At 45.9% G+C, this 24986-nt stretch overlaps 1 protein-coding gene and 1 long non-coding RNA gene across 13 annotated transcripts in view; one reads left to right on the top strand and one right to left on the bottom strand.

Moving 5' to 3' along the window:
- Window positions 1-6864: 6864 nt before the first annotated feature.
- LOC121658263 lies at window positions 6865-12513 on the bottom strand. Its single transcript, XR_006013910.1, has 2 exons — window positions 12338-12513; window positions 6865-11551 (listed from the first exon to the last, which is right to left on the bottom strand). It is a non-coding gene; the product is annotated as an uncharacterized LOC121658263 (long non-coding RNA).
- The window catches only part of ADAMTS9 (ADAM metallopeptidase with thrombospondin type 1 motif 9), an 81860-nt gene continuing 68418 nt past the window's right edge, over window positions 11545-24986 (top strand). For all 12 annotated transcript variants that reach the window (XR_006013908.1, XR_006013897.1, XM_042014863.1 and 9 more), the window contains exons 1-3: window positions 11545-12399; window positions 12507-12895; window positions 14088-14250. Coding sequence is in view for 10 of the 12 variants with exons in the window: in XM_042014863.1 (XP_041870797.1) it covers window positions 12306-12399; window positions 12507-12895; window positions 14088-14250 (646 nt within the window). In the remaining 2 variants the exon portion in view is untranslated. The remainder of the gene's footprint in view (window positions 12400-12506; window positions 12896-14087; window positions 14251-24986) is intronic.

Raw genomic sequence — 24986 nt, forward strand, 5'->3', positions numbered from 1 at the left:
GGCTTGTATTTTGGGATGAATTTCTGCACAGTGTGTTCTTTGAACTGCATGGCACCTCAGTTGAATGACATGGGTTTTAGTTTTGTACATCACTGAAAAAAAGCAAACTTATAAAACACTGTTAATGAAAACTAGCACTGTATTTCAACAACTGTTTTAATTATTACCAAATTATTTGTTTTACTATATTGTCATTTCAAATTTAATTTTTTATAGCTCTATTTCAAGTATAGAGACTGATCATATTTAAATATATTTACATTTTTTATATATTTTTATATGTATATTTATTCATGGAGACCTTAAAAATTGAATTTGCTTCTGTATTTCTTCCATTAACATTGATAAAATATCATACACTAAGTAATTCCCATACCCATTAACATATGATTTGCCCAGTAGTAATTATTTTGTCATCCTTACTTCCTCAGGCTATTTTCAACTTTAAGCCACTGCTAATCCATGACCTTAGTGCTTTTGTCTCCAGGTCTGAATTATATAAGTATTATGGAACAAGGATTGAAATGAACTACTCTTGGCTTTATTGCACAGTAACAGTCAGCTGATTGGCTTTTCTATTTCCACTAACTAGAATAATAGAGCAAATTTAATTACTTCATGGAAGGATCATAAGAATTTTTTTTTTCAGTGTGGGAAGGCTATATAAGAAATATTTCTAAAGGAAAAGTGAAAATGGAGGAAAATAGCAACTGTCTGCTTTTCTGGGTGTCCAGAATTGCTGCCAGGAGGACACAAAGACAACTGGAGCAGGAATATACCCTGCACTCTGCAGTGACCACTGCAATGGTAATTGAATAAAATCTGCTGAGGCAAAAAAAGAAAAAACAAAAAAGCACTTTGGTCATGAAGCTGAAATGAAAAAGCAGCAGCTGTTAAAATGAACTTTTTGTAGTGTGTCTCCTCAAACTCTGTCTCCTTCCATGAGACTACCCAAAAAGCAGAACACCAGTAGAATGTCAGGTTTCCTTTTGGATGCAGGAGAGCAGCATCGCATGGCAGGGCCATGTCTCCAACAGGCTGGGCAGTTTGCTACTGCTCCTGTTCCAGTCAAGCTGACTGATTCTCACTTGAAATGCTATCTCTAAGCTGCTTTTGTTCAATTGCTTACTTTCCTGAAAGGTTAAAATCAAAAGGCCAGACCTTCAAGAATAATTTGGCTCCCTAGTATGATACTGGTTTCCAAGCAGCATGTAAATAAGGGGTCACATTTTCCAAAGAGAGCACTACCCCACCATCAGTGCTGTGAGAAATCTGCTTTGCAGCTCCATGGCTGAATTTAGGGGGAAGCATTGCTGACAGGCTGAGTCAGTGGCCCAAATTCTTCTCCCTTTATCTATATAACCACATGAAAATTGTGCCTCCTATCCACAGAATGTGCATGGATAATTTGCTTGGCATGGGACTGGAGCTTGCTAGCACAATAGCTATGCTTTTGTAAGCTCCATATGCCTTGGAGCTTTTCAGATTATACAAAACTCTGGTACTGTGACTAAAATGAGAAAAGCCTGGGCAATGACTTCAGAAGCAATTGGGAGTGACTTAAAGCTCATAAAGGATTCTTGGCTTCAATGACGTTGACTCAGGTCCATCAGACCTACAGGTTACATCCAGACCTTATGGAGATCCTGGAATGACCCCTGCAGTCTGCAGAGATGGGGTTTTAAACCCTGTAAGGAAGTCCCAATTTCCAAGCACTTCGGAAACACCAGACTCTTCAGCTGTACTTTTTGAAAGAAGCTCAAGAAATGAGTGCACGCACATTGCCTATCCCTCTCCTCCTCTCTGCACTCAACATTTTTGATGCAGGAGAGTTCAGTAACGGAAGTGTAAACCTTCTGTTTACATCTATAAACAAGATAAGGTACAAATTGCTGCAATACAAACTTCCTTGCTCTGGCCCTCTGCTGACCTCAGCTATAAATGACAAGGACCCTTCTTTCTCACAGTTCCTGGAGTCTCCAATCTCTAGGACAAAGTTTAAACCAGCAAATGTGCTTGAAAAATCTTGTGTGAATTTTTCTGATGGCTGTGCTATTCACACACTGCTCAGGGCCTGGGGGCCCATGCCTGTGACATGAGGGACAGATGCAGCTGGACCTACACTTGGAGGATGCCCCAGACACCTCCAGCTGCAGGGTGAGCCTGGGCGCATTTGCACCCATTTCCCAAAATCAAGGAGCAAGCTACAAGCACTTTTGCTGAAGGGCTTGGATAGAGAAGGGCATGTTTTAAACTGACAGGAGACATCTGGGTCACTGTATCTCATGCTCAAGTCTTCTCCTGGAAGCTGTATGCTGGGTCAAATAAATCGGTTGCAAAATATCCAAGATTATGCCAAGTAAACACAAGAATAATTAGATTTAAAAGCTACTCACGCATTGTCTTATTTTTATAGATTTCAATGGGTGCAGAAAGAAGAGGTGCCAATAACACAAAAGTGGTTCTAGGCATGGGAATCCAATTCCTTGTTGACCAGGACAGGTGACACATGGCCTGAGGGAACAACACAAGGAGAGGGCTGGTGCATGAGAAAAATCTTAGGGAGTGGGGCAGAAAAGTAAAAGGGAACTTCTGTCCTTGACAGCTGTAATTGTATCTCCATGCCCTGAGAGATCTCACAGCCACTAGCAGTCACATACACACGTCATTGAGACTATGGTGGGTATTCCAAATCAGAATTGTTCATCTGGGGTTTCCACAGCCATGTCTGTTCTGTATGGTGGAAGTGGAAACTAAGCCATCATATTTGGTACCAACATCAGAACATAGGGCAGTGTGAGGTTGAGCTTTTAAACACCAGCACTGCCTTTGAACAAGGGCGAGAGTTACAGTGACGTTTGTGTCTCCCCAGGCAGGACTTGTGTCCCTCTCCTCCTGGAGCACCTCAGCAGAGGGGCACAAGGACATCACCTCTGGCATGGGTCACCCAACTGCAGATCCCTGGAAGATGGACTGGTGTTCAGGCATGGCCCTGTCAACTTTCCTTGTTCCTGCCCTGTCACCATTGAACACTCACCATTGGTGTGCCCTGGAGAAAGTGTGAAATGGCTCTAAGAGGGCTGGGTCAGTAGTTCTTGTGTGCTTAAGCAATGCAGAAACTCCTCTTTTTTCCCTTGTGCTGTGCAGTGTGTTGCAGAAAAGTGACTCAGGGATGGTTCTTGGTCACAACTGTTAATGATGCTGCAGAGAGGTGGTAACACTGGATGATCCTCACAAGGCTTTCAGTAGAAGTATGTCAGCTCCTGAAAAGTGCCAGCTGCTGGCCCAGAGGCCTCTTTTCTATACATAATGGTGTTCAAAAAAATTTCATGAAATTAGATACTGCTGCCCTAAACCACATGGTTTAATGTATGTATAAACAGGGCTACAAAGTTCCATTCTCACTGTTCAGAGGAGTTGATGCACAGAATCAAGCAGGATAACATGTGTTTGTTTTAATGTGCCCAGTTCTACTCATGTTTGGGGGAAGTTGCTCTTTTGGCTCTCCACGTGTTTCACAAGCTATCACAGATCTAGGAGTCTCAGCCATGGGCCAGCATCTCCCTGTCCTGCTGTTGTAGGAACACAAACATCCACTTTGTTGGTAGATGGAATGGCTCAGATTTGGACAATTTTCTGTTTTTACTATGGGCTTTGAGTTACAAAGAACCATGTGCAGGAACCTCCTATGAAAACAGCAGAGAGAAAGAATGCTGCTGGTGTGTATGAGATTTCTCCTCCCCTGCAACAAACGCTACTCTTAGCTGGCTGGCTGGTGTGGAGTAACGCATTAACTGAGTGTGATAAGGCAGGGGAACTCTGATACTGGCCCCATTTTCAGCCCTGTGTTTGCTCTGCAGTTAGACAATGCGGTCTTGATTCCTTAGTAGGACCTGACATGTCAAAACAATGTGAATTAATTCAACAAATCTCATGCTACACTCATTTCCAAATTGTGCTTTGTCCCTTTAAAAATTCTGAATGGAAAGGTTAGGGATATTTAAGAATTAAGATGATAAAACCTGGGGAGACAACATGGAAACAGCTGGCTTACAAACATGAGCCTGATTCCCATCACCAGCATTTGTTAATGTTATTTATGCTGTAATGTATATGAGAAAGTTGAAAGGTCTGAAAAAGATGACATGTATATCTCACCATCCATGCACTGTAGGGCAGGAAATTACCCCCTTAGCAGAGCTGCCACACCTCCAGACATACAAGGTGTGCTGCCCACATGCACACCTCCTTGGGTCTGCCACGCACCTCCAGGTGATGAGGAGTTCCAGCAGGGCCATGGCTCTCAGGAAGGTCCAAATGGTCCAAATACTTTAGATAATTTTGGGTAACACCTCTGGCTGGGAAAGAAATGTCATGCCCTCACACTGGGTATATGGGAGCTCTATTCCTGGTGTCATTGAATTCAGCCTGATATTGTGGGTAATAGTGCTATAATCCTTACTGCAAACTGATCACACCTGGATTTAGAAGTAAATTGCGTGTATGAAAGCACCACTGAGATTACTGACAGGCTGCTTATCCCTACTGGCATCCTTATGGCTTTTGTCCCAGTTCATCCCTCTTTGCATGCAAAACACAAAGTAAGGCTCAGTTGAAAAGTCTTGGGAATTTTGAGGGCTGACCCATGTTCTTGTGCGCTTAGAGTTGACAAAATTAGCCGCTTACTTCATTGGCTGAAAACAGATGAAAAGAAATACCTACTTGTGCTATGAATAATTCATCAGTGAAAGAAGGTGCTGCAGGATAGTATTTGGGATGAAAACTCTGTAACAGTACTCTCATGAGTCAATTTGCTGCCCATAAGGGAAGAGATTTCTGTTGGCTGTCCTCTCTTCAGGAAAAGAAACAAACTTCTCTTAACACTCTCTGCATTTGGAAACAGCCCACATTTTAAGTAATTAAAACTGATGTTGCTGACAAACATTCACCTCCAAAGAAATGGTCTACTGTAAACGTAAACTCCCAAGATCCTTCCAGGCATACCAGCATGACGGTCTCCTAAAAATTCTTCCCAAGCCATCTGGTGCCTTATCTTTGTAGCCAAGCCATACAATAACTTTAAAAGAGGATTGTTGCTCAAAGGGTTTAGTCTCAGGACTACAGATTCCCTTGGAAATATCACAGTTCACTCTGAACCCATCAGCCAGGCAGCTCTGGCTGTGTGAATTCTCCACTACTTTCTATCACGACCCAAAATGTGCAACTGTGGTTCTCTGCGGGAGATCCCTTCCTCCTGTGGTTTGCAAAGGGAATGAAGGAGTTACAGGGAGAAGCTGGAGATTTCCAAACAGGGATTTACACTCCATTAATTCTCTCTCCAGCATCCCAGCCGAAGTGGCATGACATGAATGTGGTTAGGAAGGCTGCAGCCAATTCACATCATTCTTGTAGCTCTCCCCACACCTGCAAGGGGAATGTATGGATTCCAGGTTTGCTCCTAGACAGCCTTTGTCATCAAAAAAAAGGTATTTAGTGAGTGAGAAGGCATGAAGTCATAGAGCAGAGGTGGCTGTTGGAAACAGCTGGAAAGAAAAGACAATTTTTTTTTCAGCTTCACAGATCATCCAGAATTTGCTCTCCCTTGGTTGCATCCTGCTACTTTTGTGCCTACTCTTTAACATCTCATCTAAACTCCATCTTCTAAGAAACTGAATTCTTACTGTTAAGTCCCCTATTTTGGTCGCAAAAGCAGAGCCTGACACTGAAGTTAAGTAGCAAAGCCAAGGCTCCAGGCACCTGACAGCAAAGCAGTAGGTCAGACACAAACCAGAGTGAGGGATCCTGTGTTAGATGTGCCCAGCTTCTCAGGCAGCGACAGCCATCATGAGAACCAGCGCAGGGTGTGTGGCTGAAAACAGAACTTTTTCACCACTCCTTCATCCAGGGCAAATACAGCATAGCTGGGGAAGAAACCAAATCCCTTTTTGGATTTTTGACCTGTGTTTATACGCTGAATCTTCCACACTAAGCATTTCTAGTCTGTTCCTTATAAATGCTGCTTTCAGAGGAAAGGAGGAAACTGGGCGCAAAAATGTAGGATCACCTATAGGAAGAGAGCTGCTTCCTCAACATATCCTGCAAGTTGGAGACTGCAGACAAGTCTGAAGCATCACATTTAAGCAGCACCTCTTACTCATTTAGCATGGGGGGGGGGGTGGGGGAGTGGGCAATGGCTCTAGTCTGCTGCACCTTCTGGCTGTGGTAATGATATGGTACCAGCAGTGCTACAAAGTGATGGGCTGCCATTAGATTATCTCCTCCCTCCCTGTGCCCATCTGTTCTGGGAATCCTCAGCTACCTGAGAAGAATTTTAAAACATCTTAGTTTTGGATACTACAACTTAGGGAGCACAGACATTTTTCTGAGTTAGAAAGAAATGGGTTTTTTTTCAAGCTGTTGCATCTTGGTAAGGAAATACTGGATGTTATATATGCTTGTCAGGTGGATATTAATAAGCAAGACGTGATGCTGTAAAATAGCTCCTGGAAACAACAGAGATTCTGCACTTTTCCAAGTCAGTGGAGGTTTTGATGATGAGTTTTGTTTGACAGACACTGGATTAGGCCTAAACTATTCTCACTCTTTGGCCATTGACAATTTTTTTGAGTTTTATAACCGGCACAGACTTCCTACCACAATACAAATAACTTCCCCCAGGGAGATGTCCTTGCTTTTAGCTAGGTATCTTGTTACACCCCAAGGGAAATCAAACAGTGTAGGGAAAAAGAACTTGATATCTGTAAAGTAGCTTAGCTTTCTCCCTGCTCTAATGGATATTTGTATGTTGTTATCTCTGGAGACAATCTACTATTTGGGAAAAGAATTAAAACAACACTCCTAAAATAGAGTTTTACAGTTTAATGATCCCTGTTCTGAAATATTACATTATACACTTAGGCTGCATACAAGATAGAGAGGGAGGGTGGAACTACCATGAGGTCAGAACTCCATGACCCCATGCTCCTTGCCAAATCAACCATCTCAGCCTCCTCTTCATAAGATGATGGTGACACCTCAGAGAGCTGTTACAATAATTCGTTTATATAATAAAAGTACATGGCTCAAGGGATAAAACTTTTTGTACCTGCATAATTTCCAACACTCCCAGGTTGCCTTTTGGTGTGGGATTACAGAACATCTGCTCCGTTTAGTCCTCCTAGTATTACTGTTAATATTTTGGCAAAGGCACCTGGAACACAGCATAGATGCATATATACATAATATCAAGTAATGAGGAGGGTATTCAGGTCCTGTTTGACTTATAGCATGTCAAACAAAAGGTAAACCAATATGTTTAGCTTGACATGGCTTAGTTTGCACAAAAATGGGAAGATTCAGAATTGTTTCTCAGCTACTTTAGGACCTGTCCCAGGTTTACCTGTAGTAAAAAGGGGGATGGGATCTATAACAGCTTATCAGGCCAAAGGAACTGCCAGACTGCACCAAGATGCAGAAGCTGGGCTACTCTGAGCATTTTCCATTTGGCAGATAAGAGGTGTAAGGAAAAGGAGCAGTGTGTGGTCAGCAGCAACGCTGGGAGCAGGGGAGGGGTGAATTGGAACCAGCAGTTTCAAGTGGAGAGCCTCAAGGGATCATTATGTCCATCCATGCTGACCTGAAGATGAAAATCTCACACATTTGCAGCATCTACGTGGGCTGTGTTGCACAGTTTGACCCAGGACCCAGATGAAGGATGTTTGGGTATTATTTCCCTGGATAACTTCAGTGTGCGCATCTCAGTATTCAGGGGAGTGGGATGGCAGCAATGGCTCTGAAGCATCCTGGCACATCATTTCACATCTCCCTCAGCCACTGGCCCTGAAATGGGGACCAGGATATGGGCCCACAGACAGCTAGGTGTGACAGCAGTGATAGCACTGCCGTGCTGGTACTGCTGGGAATGGCAGGGAGCACTTCTCACCCTCCTATAGGTCCGAGGAGCAAATCCCCAAACAACCCAGTGATTCACACCTTGATGGCAGCAGCACAATACATGGGGTAAGAAGAGAACACCAGGGAGGAAGCAGGAGCTTAAAGGGCTACAGTAGATGAGTCGAACTGTATATTTAAATCCTTTTAATGAGGACAAAAAAGAGTTGGCTTGGCACAGATAGCAAGTTTGAAAATTAAGTATACACCAAAAATTTGCAAGTCTCAGTCCCTCCAAACAAATGTGAAAGGCTTACAACAATGTAAAAGTCCAGCTTTGACACAACTGCTGAAAATGTCTTTTAAAGAGAAGCCTTTATGAGAGCTTCCAAAATGAAGAGGAAGGCAGCCCAGAGTGGTATCCTTGTTACCAGCATCAGCAGATGAATGAGAGAGGCAGGAGAGGGTGGTCAGCTGTTTGAAGGGAATGCAATCTTTCACTTTCTGACCACACAGATTAGACAGGAGGAGAAAACATTGGCTGTCTTCAGATATCTTGTGGCATTGAGGAGCAACCATCAAAGGGAAACCATCTGCCTTCTGGGATAATCATTGGGCAAGCAAGAGGAGGCAGCAGATAAAGGAAGATGATGCTTACCCAGAGCGGCTGAGCCACAAAGAACAAAGATTAGTACTGGGGATGGCCTCACCTATAGGGAAAAGGAAATGGTAACAAGGGGGAAAGCAGTGCAAAAATCTCAGGAAATCTGGGTTCCTCGAGTGTATTCTTGCAGCAGTGTGCACTGCCTTAAATTTCTTTCTGAAGTTTTGCTTTTGTGATCAAGTTCTGATTTTGTAGTTTATAAAAGAGGCATTTGCAGCTCAGGTTCTGCAGTATTTATCTAGGCGAAATTCCCAGTGTTTTAAGGAGATTTTTCTATGTGTAGGTATGGGCTCTTACGTCTTACTTTTGACTGGGTGAGGACTTGGAGCCAGCACAATTACCATACCGTAAGTATTAATAGATCCTTCCTAATAGGAAAGTTATTTGAATTTAAGATTGCAGCTTAGTTTCTCTAAACTCCCCATAATCTATCTATTTACACTACAGCTTTCATTCTGCACCTCCTAATCTCCAGGTGTAAAGATTCAAAATGCCACACAACATACAACTTGTACATATTGATGGAAATGGCTCTGGAAGTCATGCCATGCTGCATGGCGTGCATAAATGTATGTTTAGTGACATTGCAAAACCAGGATTTAGCCCTGAGAGCCTTCAGTCCACTCCCAACTCTGCCCCATAAAGGAGTGCCATGCCTTGGATCCCCTCTTCTAAATGATGGAGCCGTGTTTCTTGCCTTCCCTCAGGAAGGGGGTTTCAGATCAGTGGGTGGGCCTGTGAGGATGCTCCACAAAACAGCCTTGCTCCATTCAGCTCAGTGCCAAAAAGGAAAGGGCCCTACCCAACCAAGTCACACGTATGTGCTGTCACTTTTCACTCCATGCCAGCTCCTGAGCTCCTTCAAACCTCACCCCAGAGCCAAATTAACTGGTTACCTTGTAGAAAACTAAGGAGAAAAAAAAATCCAAAGCTTTGATAGATTTTCCTGTGACAGTGAGCTGAACAGAAGCAAAGCAGCTCTCACCAGCACCTGGTGTGGCATCGGGGGGGATGCTGAGGCTGAGTGGTGGGATGTCTGTGAAATGGGGATGCCCTGGGGCACCCTGCAGCCTAGATAAACCAGACCTGTTCCCCAACACCATGCTGATCTGAGGACTGAAGACTGCACCCCTCTTCCCCAGGATACCAGCAGGACCAGCTCCATGTAAGCCTCCTCCCCTCCCCTCTGACTCAGCCCTAATGCTATGCTCAGCTTTTCATCTCTCCTTCCTCAGGCAACTCGGTTCACTTTTCCTCACTCTGCCTTTCCTGACCGGCTGCTCGATATTGCTCCACACGCCCAGCTGGCAGCACAAGCTCCCCCTGGCACTCCTGGGAAATGTGTCCACACCCACCTTGAGTTCAAGATACAGCTTACCCTTCCTTCTCTCGCCATGATTTCTGGAGCATTATCCCAAGCCCAAGCACCGTGTATCTCTCTCTGTGAAATCTGAAAGCTTTGAGGTACATACGGACATTGTAGGAAGGCGCTGGAAGATGGTCAGGGTTCAGGGTGCTCTGCAAGCACTGCAGCTCAGAGAACAGTCCTGCTATGAGTCATTTATTTGACAAGACAAAGAATCAGGGTGAGAAAACACACCTAAAAGAAAGTCTTGGCTGCTATGCAGTGATGGTATGAGGTATGGTATTTTGTTGATCCAGCAGCCCAAAGACCTTGGTGGCTTTTCCAACTCCATTGGGACACAAAAGGTGTGGGATGGATGGGGATTCCACAATCGTTCATACTGAGACAGGAAAGGCCATACTTTTAGAAAAGTTTGGGTTTGCTCCTCTTCTGAGGATCTCTTTCTCAATGTGTGTGGATGAGCAATCAGCTGCAAGGACAGGACAATGTTACTATGCAAGCCCTTTGCAGCACTGTAAGCAAATCTGGTTCAGGTTCATTCATCAACAAGGTGAGCGCATGGCGATACAACCTTGTTTGTTTTTAGGAAGGCCTGCTCTTGGCAGTAGATGACACATACCAGAATGGGCGTGTCAGTGCACCTACACACTCACAGGGAAGCAGGGAGACAACTGCTCCCCAGAAGCGGGCAGCCATCAGGCAGCCACAGCTATGCTCACACCAGCCCTAAGGATGGACACAGCGAGAAGAACCAACACCACTGTCAGAACTGACTGCATGCAGGGCAACTCTGTTCTGGAAGCACCCCAGCCAATATGGGTGAGTCATCTCACTGTAAGCATCCAAGACTTTAATTAAACCTGGCTTATAAACGTGGGCACAAGGCCACGCAGGGAGGTTATGTGCCATTACACCTTGTCCTAAGGGTGTCCTGACTTGGGTCTCCACAATCCTGGAGATTCCTCTGCCTCCCAGCCCTCCAACCCTGGCCAGCCAGTCACAGGGTTGAAGATGCATGGCTTTGCAGGTGATGCTTTACTTAACTCTTTTTTATATTCATCATACAAAATAAATAATTGACTTGTAATAGTTGAGGTTTGTAGGACTTCACCAGTTGAAGAGTCAGAAGGTGCCATTTTGCCCAGAAGTGGATTCTGAATTGATTTTTATTTTAAAACTTTCCCTTTCTGCAGCAAATACCGATTCTGTGCTTTGTCCCAAAGTTGAGTGACAAATGTAAAAAACTTTGACATTTTCTATGGAAGAGCAAGTTGAACTTCCAAACTTCTCTTTTGCCTTGCTTACAGGAGTTAAAGGTTTAAAAAACTTTTAAACCAAGGTTTTGGGTTTTCATTTGAGGAAGGGGTAGAAGACAACGATTAATTACATTTAGCTCTAAAGGATGTCTTAAATTTTTACAGAGACCTTTCAAACTGTAAAACAAAACAAACTCAGAAAAGGATATCATCTTCCTTTTCCCTCAGGGTGCCTGAAAACTGCACAACACAAATCTAACCCTGAACAAAAGTTGCTTGAATTGCCTATTATCTTAGAAATGCAGAAAAAAAAAACTGCTGTAAGAAATGTCACACAGGGGATTGTTCAATTGCTGGTCCACTTCTTCAAGCTGCCTTGAAAAAAAAAAAAAAAAAAATGGAAAACGTTAATTACGTAAGAAAACTCAACTCTCCTCCCGGTGAGTGACAAAGTGACTCTTCCCCGCTGGGAGGACCTGGCAGAGCAGGCAGCTGCCAGTGCCGCTCTGCCCGGGCCACTCGGGGATTTCACAGCCTTTTGGAAGGAGCCGGCAAGGAGCGGGCGCCGGACCCGGGTGTGCGGAGCCGTAGCTCGGGCTCCCCCCGCCCGCCTAGTCCAGCCCCAGCGAGGCTTTTCTTAACCAAAACCTGCGACTTCGGCGCTCGTCGGGAATGAAAGTGACATGTTAGAAGGACTGGAATGGGGGTAAGCGGAGGAAGGGCTGCTCCTAGGGCGGGCTCTTTTCTCCTGCTTGATCTATGGAGCACGCCCCTTTTAAATTGAGTCCCGGCAGCTCTCGTCCACCAGCCCGACGGGGGGAGAGGCGGAAAGCGAGGGAGAGCAGGCAGGCGGGCGGCTCCCCCGTCCCGGCCCCGTCGGTCCCGACCCCGGCCCGTCCGCCCCCGCGCACCATGCGCGGCCCCCGGCGCCCCGCGCGCCGCCGGCCCGCCCGCCCCTAACGCCGCCCGGCTCCTGCGCCTTCCTTCGGCAGCGCTCCGGGGGCGGGGAGGGGGGACACAGGGGCGAAAGGAGAAGAGAAAAAAAAATTAAAAGAGGGAAAGGGAGGAAAAAGGAGGAGAAGAAGCGGAGGCGGGGAAAGCTTCTCCTCCGAGGACAGCGCGCAGCACCATGCAGCTGGCGCCGCTGGCGCTGGCACTCACCACGCTCTTCATCGACGGCTTGACGACAGGAGCGAGGAGGCACAAGCTGCACCCCAGGCAAGGTAAGGGGGTGCTCGAGGAGGGGCGCGGGGAGTGCTGCGCTGCCGCCCCCCGGGGCCGCGGGGCTTGGCCACCTCACTCAGAGGCATGTGCGTCTGTCCCCTCGCAGCCCAGCTGCTGGAGAAGCTCAGCGAGTACGAGATCGTGACTCCTACCCGAGTGAATGAGTTCGGTGAGCCCTTCCCCACCGATGTCCACTTCAGGCGGCGCCGGCGGAGCACCAGTGCTGCCCCCGACGCCTGGACGGCGGCCGCCGCCGCCTCCCCCAAGGCGCACTACAGGCTGTCCGCCTTCGGGCAGCAGTTCCTCTTCAACCTGACGGCCAGCTCGGCCTTCATCGCCCCGCTCTTCACCGTCAGCCTCCTGGGAGAGCCAGCCGCAGACCAGCAGCGCCTCTACGCCGAGGCGGCCGACGCCGACGTGAAGCACTGCTTCTACCGGGGGCACGTCAACGCCCGCCCTCGGCTCACCGCCGTTATCAGTCTCTGCTCCGGGATGGTGAGACCCGCCGTCCCGGCCCCACCCCGCTGAAGGCCAGGGGCGGAAGCGCGGAGGAGGAGGAGCGGGGCGGGGGAGGGTGGGCAGAGCGATGAGGCCCGCCCCTTCCCCTCACCGCGACTGGTGGCTCCGACCCGCCGCGGCTGGGCGTTTCTCCCCGGCCGCTCTTTAGTCCGCTGGGTTTCGGGGTGCGGTGCTGCTGCTGTGCGGGTTTTGGGAGGAAAAATGCCACCCAGCGACACCCTGCGGGGCGATCCGCGGGCCAGACCCGGGCATGGACCCCCGCCTGCCCCCGGGGTGCCGATGAGGGCTGGCTGCGAGCTTACCACCAACGCTGGCCGCGGAGCCACCCAGCACCCGGACCAGGGGCATGTCCCCGTCCTTGGTACCCCAGCTGGGTGCCCTTCGGTGCGGGGATGTTGGCAGCGGGATGAGCAGAAGCTCCTAAAAGGGCTGACTCTTCTGTCTGTCCTGGTGTCCTTCAGTCCCACGGGGTGCCAATCCCAGGGGCTCCCCGGAGGTTTGTGCTGACTTCATTCAGTCCAGGAGTTCCTCTGAGTGCATGTGTTCACCTAGGCTCGGGCACATGTGTGTGTGGCTTCCCTCCCAGCTACTGGCCATGGATCGCAGTATGGGATGGCTGCAGAATGTTTTGTCTTGGATATTTTTTTATTTACTTGCTAAATATCTGCATTCAGAGTTGTATGCAGCTAGGAGTGTTGATGTCTTCTCATAAGCAGGGATTTCACTAGCTGGACACCTCCCTCTGGTCCTTACATGAGGTTAAAAGCCTGTCTCAGGGAGAGGTGCTTGTATGAAACCAGCACGTGATGGGATTGCACTGGGGCCTCCAGCACATGGCAGCACCATCACCCTTCAGGCAGGTTTGGCTTGGTAAACATCACTGGCATAGGGACAGGGTCTGGCAGATGTGACCCTCTCATGCTCCCTTCCTGTGGGTTAGTAATTAGCCCTCTGTAAGCTCCAGTGGGATGGCTGCAGGGAGCAGTGCAGCCCAGGATGGGTGCAAGCAGCGTGACCAAAGCTGTAGCTTCAGCCGGTGCCTTCACAGGGGTTGCCACAGAACTGAGCACACCTCCCATGTTAACCGCTCACTTTGTGGGGTAGTGCTGCTAGGTGGTTTGTCACCGTGCAAAGCTGACCTCCTGTTCCTCTTTCTGGTCCCTCTCAGCTAGGCACATTCAAGTCTGATGATGGGGACTATTTTGTAGAGCCGCTGCTATCGCTTGAGGAACAGGAGTATGAAGAAGAGCACAATAAACCACATCTTGTCTACCGACACCGGACACCTCCAACCAACTCTTCAGGGGACAGGCAGACTTGCAATACTCCAGGTACTCATTTTGTTACTGCCTTGGATGACTTGATACTTGTGCTATTTGCAGTTAAAAGGCAAAGTTGAGTGGGAAATAAGGGATGTGGAGTTGAGGGACTCCTCTAGAAATGGTGCTGTGGGTGCTAGGACTGGGCTTGTGGCAGTGATGCTGAGCTGGAGAGATGTGGTGCACCCGTGCTTTCTAGGAATTTGTTACAAGAAAAATCTTGCGGGCAGATTATTATCTGCGGTCAGATAAATGTTGCAGTTTCCCTTTGATTCCTGCTGTAAAGCTGGCAAGAGAGCTTTTGGTCTCTCTTGCCTTAAGTATCCTATGAGACCTTAAACTAGTTTTCTGTTCTCTCCTACATGTAATTCCCAACCATCCTAATCTGATATACTCTCTGTCTGGTACTCTGTCCTTTAAATGACATCCTTCTGTCTTGGTATTGCTGTGCTCCTTCCCTCCCCAAATCTGGCTGTAAGTTGCAATGTCTTACTTCTTTCTAGTGGAAATGAGGAGGTCCTAACACCAACCCTGACAGTTCTTCCCTTATTAATCACTTCTCCATGGTTAATTTTCAAAGACTTTTTTTTCTTCATGGCCCTTTCTCCAGCAGCACCATCTCCCTGACTTCTTCATTCCCTCTCTTTAATCCTTGCTTATATGAAAGAGCACAAGCCTTTTTATCTCCCCCTTCATGTGCCTTGATGAGCAGTAGCCTTGCTCCTACTGTCCCTATTATCTACAGTGGCCTCCTGCTGCTCTCTGCTTCCTTGACTTCCTGATGTTCACAACTAATCCTCTCCTTTGGCAGCAAATACCTAAATTTTCTCAGAAGAAGCTTATTCCTTCGGTCTCCTGTTTCACCTGCTATTTTGCCCTCCTCCTTTGGCCTGCAGCTAGATCTACAGGAGCTTTAAAGCCTAAACAGAGTAGACCTTGACTGGGTTCCCTTGTGGGCTGCAAGCTGGTCATATGCTGCAAAGTAGGTGGAGTTGCTCAGGGAGTAAAGGTACCACTGGAGGAGAAGTGTGGTGCCCAAATTAGGCTGCACTTAGCACGCATGACTTGTTTGGCACCCATGACTGTGGGTCGTGGCTGTGCTCTTGAGCTGTCAGTCTGCTCAGCTTGCACTGATCATGCTAAGTCCAGAGATGCTCTGATGCTCTGTGACCAGCCAGAGCAACACATGTTTCTTCTAGAAGACATGTGGATCCATGTCCACATGCAAACGTATATGCCGAGGGTACAATGGCACCTCTCACAAGGCTGTCGTTGTTTGTTCTTCCAAGGGTTGCTGCTGGAATATGCCATTCTGGTTTCTCTCTTCCAGCTGTTTCTGCTCCCTTCTTTGAGATCAGATGCAGGAGACTCAGAACAGTTGGAAAGAAACATGGAATCTGGCACATTGCATCAGTAACCCTTGGAGGAATGGAGCAGCAGATCACAGGACTCATTAAATCAAAGGTAGCTGGGAGGGCTGTGAATTTTGCTTGTGGACTTGACTCTGTGCTGCTGTAACAGACTGCTGTATTTCACCCCACTGTATCGGAGTTCCCATTTAGGATATTATTCTTCTGTATTATAGTTCACAAGAATAATACTTCATCTGTGATTTTACCAATGTGGTGTATATCTCTTCCTCCTTTGTTCCAATATGCTTTGCTTCTTGCTTGTCCTTGTTTTCTTGCTCTTCTCAGTTGCTTCATGTAGTGGAGGGAGGAGTTCTCACCTCTCAAATACAAGCTTAAGTGTTCCAGGTATGCATGAGAGTCTTATTTGTCCTCCTGTCTTCTTTCCCTCCATCTCTCCCTCTTTATCATTTCTTCTTTTTGTCATTGTCCAAGCTTTTGAAAGGGAATGATGCTATGGTCGTACGTATATGATGAACAAGTCTTGGTTATTTCATTCAAGGAGCAAGTTCAGAGCCACTTGGGCAGTGCTGAACCTTGGCATCCTACCTGAGGTTATGTCTGGTGAGAGAAGGTGTCTCACATGTCTTTGCAGTAGAGGTGAGCAGGCAAAATCTAGCAGCACTCAACTGTTTTAGACAAGGTGTGTCTCTCACTCCTGCCAGAGAAGAATGGTTTCATGAGAGTTTGGGAGTTAGTCATAGTTGTAGGGTGTTGTGTGAATCCAGTCTTTTTTAAGAAGAACATGTGAAATGGTGCATTTGCATTGCAGGCTTCTGACAGGAGTGGAAATTTGGTCAAAGAGGAAATTCATGTGAGGGAAATCTAAAGTACCCACCCTGCGGTGAGCAAGGGACCCCACGTTGCCAGGCAGTGGTGCTATTAAGAATGACTTTCTGATAGTCATCTTCCTGGAAATGATTAATAAGCAACTTACTGATGTGCCCTTGCCATAATGATGTAATTTTAGACTTGAGATATTCCGGAAAGTTTCCCTTGTGAATTGACTAACAGACTGAGTAAAAGCTTTCATTTGCAGCCGTCTCCGTGGTCTTACTTTTAGTTTTCAGCATCCTCAGGTCAGCTTAAAAAAACAGATATTTGCTTTTGTTAAGTTTTAATTAGCCGTTTCTGATAACAGTTTTAGGTACTCTGACATAAAAGATACTCTGCAGGTGTTCTGGGAAAAGATCTTTTTCCTCTCAACGCTAATGGATATCAAATGGGAGCTGTGCTCTGCAGATGAACTTTCATAGCACAGCACAGGGGTCTCTGGCAATGCATTTCAGCCGTCTGGCATGCAGCTCAGCCGCCGCAAGAAAATCTTTGGCTAGAGTTTTCCTTGGGGTAACAGGTTAATGTAGTTTCAGTTGTAGGAAATGGTGCACTTCCCTCTCCTTCTTTTCTTTTAGTTAGTGCCATGAATCAGTTTTGTCATCTGGCCAGGGATCTGGCAGAATAATTAGTTGTGTTTTACTGAATAGCCCTGACGGATGAGGACTTGGCCAGGCTGACAGCATGATGTCACTATAGGTGCAGCACCACTACCACCCATCGCTTCAGGATAGCAAGTTCTTCCGATCCCAATTATTAAATATCCGCTTTTTTGAGGTGGAGGAGGAAGAGAAAAGAAATTTCAATCCTAAAAAAAGAAAAAAAGGAAGTGGCTCATTGCAAGGCTGGAGAGCGAAGCTTTCCTGCGCCCCACGGAGGAACAATCTGACTCCAGTGATAACGGTGCAGAGCTGCATCCTGTGTCCCTGTGCTAGCCGCCTTCATGAGGCCAGCAGCACCTCCCCAAGCCCCCATCCAGTGGGACCTTCTGCCAGGAGCAGACCTGTGAGCCCTTTCCATGTGAAACCCTCAAGGTTTGGTCTTACAGAGAGATGTCCAGCTCCAGTTGCCAATAGGACACTGGCTTTGGTCATCACTTAAATAAACTGCTTCAGGCCACCTCTTGCTCTGGGTCTTATGTCCATTTCTGCTGCTTCTCCTTTCTATCACATTTCCCACGTTTTTAGTCACTGATGTACGTGTACATGTATTTGTATGTATATTTTGGTTGTTGACTTCTCTGGAGCTCTTCTCTCCCAGTTTTGTTGGGGTCTGTGATAGCTTTAGCCTTTTACTGAACCTTCCCAATCATTCTGCCTGTTGGCCACTCCTTGTTCTGAGACAGATGTGGCCTCCACCTGCCTGGTGGCGCTGAGCCACAATTCCCCTGTATCTGTGAGTATAACTGCAAGTATTGTGCCCTTTTGCCACCCCACTTCTGTTGCCTGCCCAGCTCTTGCTCCAAACTTAGCAAATTCCATGCACCTTTTACTGTGACTCTAATGCAGGACTCCTGACTAAACTTCTTGGGGCAGCTCCTTCTTTGTACCCACTGCCTTCATTTGGCTGATATGTGCTTCCAATTTCCATCCCAGCTTCATTAGTTAAATACCTCTCTGTTCTTGTCTCATTTTTCATAATTCTTTTATATTCAAGAGCCACCTGGGGCTGAGATGAATAAACCAAGGACTGAATATGTAGGGAGTGTGAGCTGCTCCCATGACTTGCTGCTGGTCAGCTGTGCCCATCCCAAGGCTGGCATTGGACCTGGGCTCTGGGGCTGCGTGTGAGGATCTTGCACAAAGTCCTCACTCCTTAATGAGAGCATTTAAAGCAGGAATATCCACCATGGGCAAAACTCCTCATGCAGAAGCAGCAATAACACTCTGATGGTGCCAAACCAGTAGGAAGACAATTAGAGCTGTTTCTGTTTCTGGAGGGGAGCCAAGGGGCTGTAGCCAGCAAAGAGGCCTTCCAGCAGTTCGTGTTGAGATGGTGAGGTTTTGGGAGCAGGCTCAGATGAGGGCAGGACAGAGCAGGTCTTACCTGCACCACACTGGCTGTGCCCCCACCCACTGCTGGCAGAGGTGGGAAAGCCCAGTGACTTACCTGCTGAGGCTGCTTTCCAAAATCCACCAAGTATTATCAGCACAGATGGCTGTGGGACACAACCTGCATGCTTAGCACATCCCAGTACCTGCCAGAAATGGATGCAAAAGGGTCTCAAATTTGCAGCTGGTATTTCGTTGGGTCTTACAGCAGTTTGATTACTGGAGAGTACATGTGTGGCCAGGCATAGCAGCTCCACAGAGGGAAGCCCTGTGTGGTCCAGATGAAGAGGAGAGAAGCTCTGTGTGTAAGTTGTGCTGAGAAGGGTCCTGTGAAAAGCAAAGGAGAAGCCAGCAGCATGAACCAAGTTTTGCCGCTGAGCTAGCACGACACAGGCATACTCAGTACTATGTCACTGATTTTTCACTTGCATTAATGAGTAATTTGTAATAGATTACCCTTTCATAGTAACTGTAACAACCTTTCCCACTGAACGTGACACTGGGGAATCACCAGAGCAGAGGAATGCTGCCCTGTGTCTTGAGCAAGCAGATGCCTGGTGCTGCCAGCTCAATGACTGTGATCTTGTTTCTGCATGATAATTAGCACCAGCCTGCTCTCCTAATGCCACCCAGCTGCATGGGAAGTCACTGGTGAACCCATGGCACAAGCAGGAGGTGGTCCTGTCACCATGTTCCCATGTGTTTGGAAGGGGTGGTCAGGTTGAGGTTGCCAGAATGTGGGTTTATTAGTGTGTTATCAGTGCCATGACCAGGGAGGAGACCTGGGGAAGGATGTATTGGGGATCTGGTACTGTAGCTAAAGTCTGACCTTCTAGTGTGGTCTTATATTGGTGCAGGGAGGGGATGAGTTTTTGCTCCTGCTCAAGCTGTGGTTCAAGGTGTGTTCACAGTGTTAGAATTGGCAATGGAGTGGAATGGGGCCAGTGATGGAAAATTTCCTGCTCCTTCTACAGACCCTTTGTGTGTGTGTTATATTCTTATTTTATAGCAGTTTTGAGGCAGAAACTTTGAATTCCTTTTCCACAGAACTCAATGTTTGTACTCTTGTTGAGTGGTCCATGGTGAAATCCCAGATCCTTTGCACTTGGATTGTTTGTCTAGAGCCCTTTAGTATTTTTGCTGTTTCTTTTGGATTCTGCATTGCTTCCAACTGTGTCCCTTTTTTTGTCTTCAATTCATTCATCCAGCAGAATTTTGCATTCTATGTGTCTGGTTTCCAGGCAGGTCTTCAGGCAAATTCTGTACTGCTGGGTGTCACGTAACCTCAGGGTTGCAGGAGATCTGCAGGGAGGTTTTCTTAAGCCTTTACTTCCAGGTTGAGCAATCCTTGAGCTCTTTCAAGAGTCTCTTTAAGCTGTCAGCTTTGCTTTTGGCCTCGGGGTAAAACACTGACTTTATTCTTTTCCTCGGAAAAGTTTCTTATCTTAAAGAAGTGGATCGTAATGTTTAGTCAGATAGTAATTAATTCAGGTTTCCATCCCTCCCAGAATCAGCAAAGAAGAGACTTACATCACAAGTCCCATATGCTAATGTAATTAATTCTATTTCTGCCTCTCTGTTAAGGTAACAGCACAGTAAGAGCCAACTGGTATTTGGTCAGATGGGTCTAGGAGGTCAAGCACAAGCTTTTCCCATGCTGAGTTGGGAAAGGGATCAGTCTGTAATGTTTGAGGTATCTTGTGATGTTGGCAAGTAAAATAAGGCAATAGACTTCAGTTAAAAAAAAATTGATCACAGTCAATGATACAGATCCCATAACTAGTTTTGGTTTAAGATTTCTCCGTGTGAGTTATAAGCAAGGTACATGCATTTTGTTGTTACTCTTAGTATTGAAAATGTATCAAGCATCCATCTGGCACCCTAGAGGTATAAGACTTAAGATTGTGACTAAACAAATTATTGTTGATTGGTTATTGTTTTGCAATTTGAACATGATAAGTGGACAGAGTTAAATTATTCCCCTGGAATCCAAATGGACATACTTGCAATTTTACATCTACTTTTACCTCATTTGTGTGGACATCCACCGAAGGAGGACAGGTGGGAGAAGCAGGGGAGGATCACTTTGGTGCTTTCTGTCTGCTTCCTATGGCATATACTACTGAAAATAAACAGGCTGACTATTCTGTGACTTCTTTTCCCATGTGCCTGTAATGGCATTATCAACATCCCTGTGGCCAATTGCTGGACAATTACTTTTTTTTTTCTAATGGGATATTTTGTCTTATCTTTTACTGAGTGTCACTACAAAGTTGTGGTGGTCTCAGTGTTGTTCTTGTTGGAATGGTACCTCATAGGTGTTACTAGACACAAGTGTGGAACACAGGTTGGTGTACTCATGATTGTTTTGCATTGGAAGTTGCCTGAAGAGCATATGTGGGAGTCCTGTAAGGTGATCTTGAATCATTTTCTGCCACATGCTCAGCTCATGTGTTTGTATCTCCTTTCTTAAAGAGGAAATTTATTGTTTTCTTCATTAATCTACTTTCTGTCTACTGTGTAAAATTGATAGCTTTCACATACAACTTCTTACCTTAGGCAGAAAAATAATCTTTTAGGCTGGAATGCATTCTGATATTCATCACCAGGAAAGAAAACATCTAGAGTATGTGTGGTCTTTAATGTTTGCATGGTATAAACCAGAGAATGTTTTATTACTAAGGGAAGTTGATTGCTGCTCACTGCAAGTCCATGGTTCTCAGTGTTCTGGTTCAAGCAGCAAGAAGAAAGGCAGGGGTCACCCTGACAGACATCAGGGTTCAGCATCACCTTGAGCTTTGGCACCTCCAAGTCTCTACAGTCACAGACACATGTGAGTGAATTGGAGTGGAACTGTTGGTTTTTGCATCAGTGATGCTTCATACCAGTCTGAGCTGCTTATGCCTTTATAGCTTTGCTTTCAGGCCTTAATATTTTCACATATTGCAAACACAAATTACAGGCTCTGGGCTTGATACATGGGGCTGACTTCAGCAGCAGGAGCTCCTGGACATAGACCTGTCTGTGGATCCGAACATTGCTCCAGTTGGACATTTAGAAAACCACTTTAGTTAAATGTGTGTGCAAAGTTCAAAGCAGAGGAAGGCGAGAAAATTAACAGGCAGGTGTATCTTTGTCCTGAGGGCTTATGATCCATCCATGCAAGTATTTTTCTTAGTAGCAAAGAAAAGTTCTTTGTAGAGGCCCAAGATTTTGATCCTCCTGTAACAGTTTGGGAGGGAACTGTCCTGAGCCCAGACTGTTTCCTAACTCAAAGGGAAGTATGAACAACATGAGCAAATCAAAGCTTCCCTCCTTTATATTGCTCTAAGAGTGGCATTTGTGAAAGTGCTGATATTTTATTGCATTTTCAGTGGTTCCAACTATGAAAGTTCAATCTATGCAGTTTTGTCCAGCTCTTGCTGCTGAAGGTTGAAACCCCAGTTGATTTCAGTTGAGTGGGCTCAGATTAATTTGCAGTTGAACACTTTCTCATTTACAGGTTTGAAAAATCAAGCAAACTTTCATTTCCACTCTTAGTGCAGAATATCTTTCTCTTTGGATCCCGGCTGGCCCAGATCTTTCATTTCCCTTCCAGTGTAGCTGATTGGTCTCACCTCTATCAATAAAACCTCTTTTTCCTTCCCAGCTATAGCAGCAGCTCTGGTTGCACAGTCAAGGAGCTATTCAGAGGGAAGGCAGGATTAGTCCTGCTCATAGGACTGATCATCTCAGTACGGTACAGGGCGAGGCAGGGGCTGGTTCCCCATTATGTTTTCATCCCTGGCTATTGTACGAGCAGGGCAAGAAGCTGCTGGCAGAGAAGGTGCTCTGGGTTACGCTGACCACAATAGCACCCCACAGTAACAGAGGTGAGAATTTTGCCTCATGCAAATCCATCTGAGATACATCTGTAGATGGTTAGATAGATAAAACATCTTGATGTAGAATTAAGACAGACTCAGGGCTAGAAAAATCCTTTGGTCCAGCTTAGGACCTGTTTGTGGCCTAAAGAGGCGCCAGTTTCCATTCCGTTTCTTGGCAAGAAGAGGCTAAAAATGTGGTTTGATTTCAGCCAGTCTGATCTCTGCATGAAGGCAAATCCATTTTGCCTCTCCCCTCTGTTTCCCAAGTGATGGCAGATCCTTAGGCGGCTGCTGTTGTACCAGCTACAGGCAGCAAATCCAGTCAGGCAGCTATAGCTGGAGCTTGTACTGAAGCTTTTGGCCAGGGTTTGCTCCTGTGGAGTTGAGGGAGACGGGTCACACACTGACTGACTGCCTGAGGGGAGCTCAGCTGAATTCTGTTTTATTGAGGTGTACAATAAATAATTAACTTCCAAATGATAGTTTTAGTATCTGTGCAGCTGGATCAGAGCAGGGCTAGAAGTGATGTGAGCCAACCGCTGAGCGGCAAACTTCGTTAAAAATTCTAGGTCACACATTCCAAAAAGTTATTATAGTAAGTTGGTTTGAAAGGATCACACTTTTTTTCTAGCAAGGAGATGTTGTTAGCTCAAGAAAGAGATTTTTTTTTTTCCCCTTCTCTTGCTCTCTCTCTCTCTGTGTTGTACATTTTTTTTCACTGCTATGTGCAGCTCTTATGAACTTGGAGCTGAAATGGAATTGCTTGAATTGTTACATGTCTTACTTAATTATGCAAATTGATTTCTATTCTAAGGACTAGTTAATGTAGAAATGGAAAGGATTAGGACTGCTGGGATAAGTGATCATTCCTTCTCTTAGTTTTTGGGTTTAGTATAACAATAGCTACTATGTCAAAAGCAGATCCTAACTCTGCCCTGTCACCCTTTCATGCAGGCAAACTACTCACATAGGGCCTGAGTCTTCCCTGCCCTCTTTCTTGTGATAGATCATTACATTAACCATTAGTACATTAACCATCAGGAAACACCCATAAATCAGCTGAATGGGTTCTGGGCTGAGGCTTCTTGCCCAAGCAAAAATAAATGGCATTAGTGGGTTGATGCCATCAGGAAGCGATATCCTTTTACAGGATTCGGTGTCCTTTGGAAGTCCCACATTACAACGAAGAAACCAAACAGAAAAAGAATTAAGATAAACTTCCAGGTCTGTATAAAGACAGTGAAAACAGCATAGATTGTCTTAGTAAAGTATGCAGTAAAATTGACATTATTCTAGCCTTTATCTGCCTCTCAAATGAATATGAACGGTTGAATCAGTGCATGGGCTGGCCTGATACTTGAATTATTGAACTGTAGTTTGCATGGTTTTAAAGGGTTTGTCTACTCACTGGGGTTTGTTTTTTCTACAAAGCAGAAATAAAATGTTTTGTTTCTTAAACCCATCTAACTACTGCCATGTGTAAGTACATGTGTTTCAGGTCATTGCAAAGATTCAGGACTTGCCAAGCAAACCATTTTTCTACCTGATTTCTGTTGCTATGTTAACACAATAGAAAAAAAAGTATCACAGCCTTTTCTGGTGTTAAGTATGGCAGCAGGAAGCTGATGCTGCAAAATTGCAGGTTTTTTGTGTAATGTGAGAGAATTTCCCTTCTGCTTGATGGAAGGGCAGCACGTTGCACCATTCAATGAGAGCACTGCTGTTGTGGCCATTGTAATGGAGCAGGATATCAACAGAATCAGGCACATACAGTTCCTGGCAGAGCCTGTGTGCAGCTCCCATTAACATGGTTAGGGTTTTACGGATGGGTTGAGAGCAGTGCACAGCCACTAGCATTTAAATTTTTACAGGTGAGTGCACACTACCTACATGCAAGAAAGATGGATGAAGATAACAGTTCACTACGACCAAAGTCTAGGAGTGGATTTCCATGCAGTGCATCCCCATCACTGGTGCCCGGTTTTCCAGTAACCGGGCTGACAAACACCCAATATGTGACCCATCCAAATACCACGCTGCAGGTGTTGGAGTGACTTTGTGTGTGGAAATGATTTGGTTATTTTTGAAGGGATGATGTGTCTGACTTCATTTGTGTGCTGGATGGGGAAAGAACACTGATACTGTACCAACACTTGGCAGCATTAGGTTCATGACTGGATTTGATGATCTTAAGTGTATTTTCCAACCTAAATGATTCTGGGATTGTGTGACCCTGTGCCAAATCTCTGCAACAAAAAGGAAAGTCGTTTTTCCTCTGTGCTGGGCATACCTGGCTGTGTTGGGCTCTGATTCCCCTCCATGTTCAGGGGCAGGTCAGAGCTCTCAGAAGGAGACATGGCATTTCATATGGTACTCTCTGGGTTTTGGGTGGGTTTGTGTGGGTTTTTTTTAGCATGTGACACCAGCTGCCAGATTTCAGTGCAAGCCCAGTGAATATCAGTTAATTTCTTTTATACACCTCCTGTGTGATAGGTGTCTTCAAAGAATCCTCGGCAATTCCCTCTTCTTTTGCCATCTAACTTCCCTCTGCCTGGATGGTTGGAGGAGAAGGCACCTGAACCTCCTGG

Source organism: Corvus kubaryi, unplaced genomic scaffold (assembly GCF_017639235.1).
Source record: "Corvus kubaryi isolate FWS band 111438036 unplaced genomic scaffold, C.kubaryi_AGA036_p1.0 136, whole genome shotgun sequence".
NCBI lineage: Eukaryota > Metazoa > Chordata > Aves > Passeriformes > Corvidae > Corvus > Corvus kubaryi.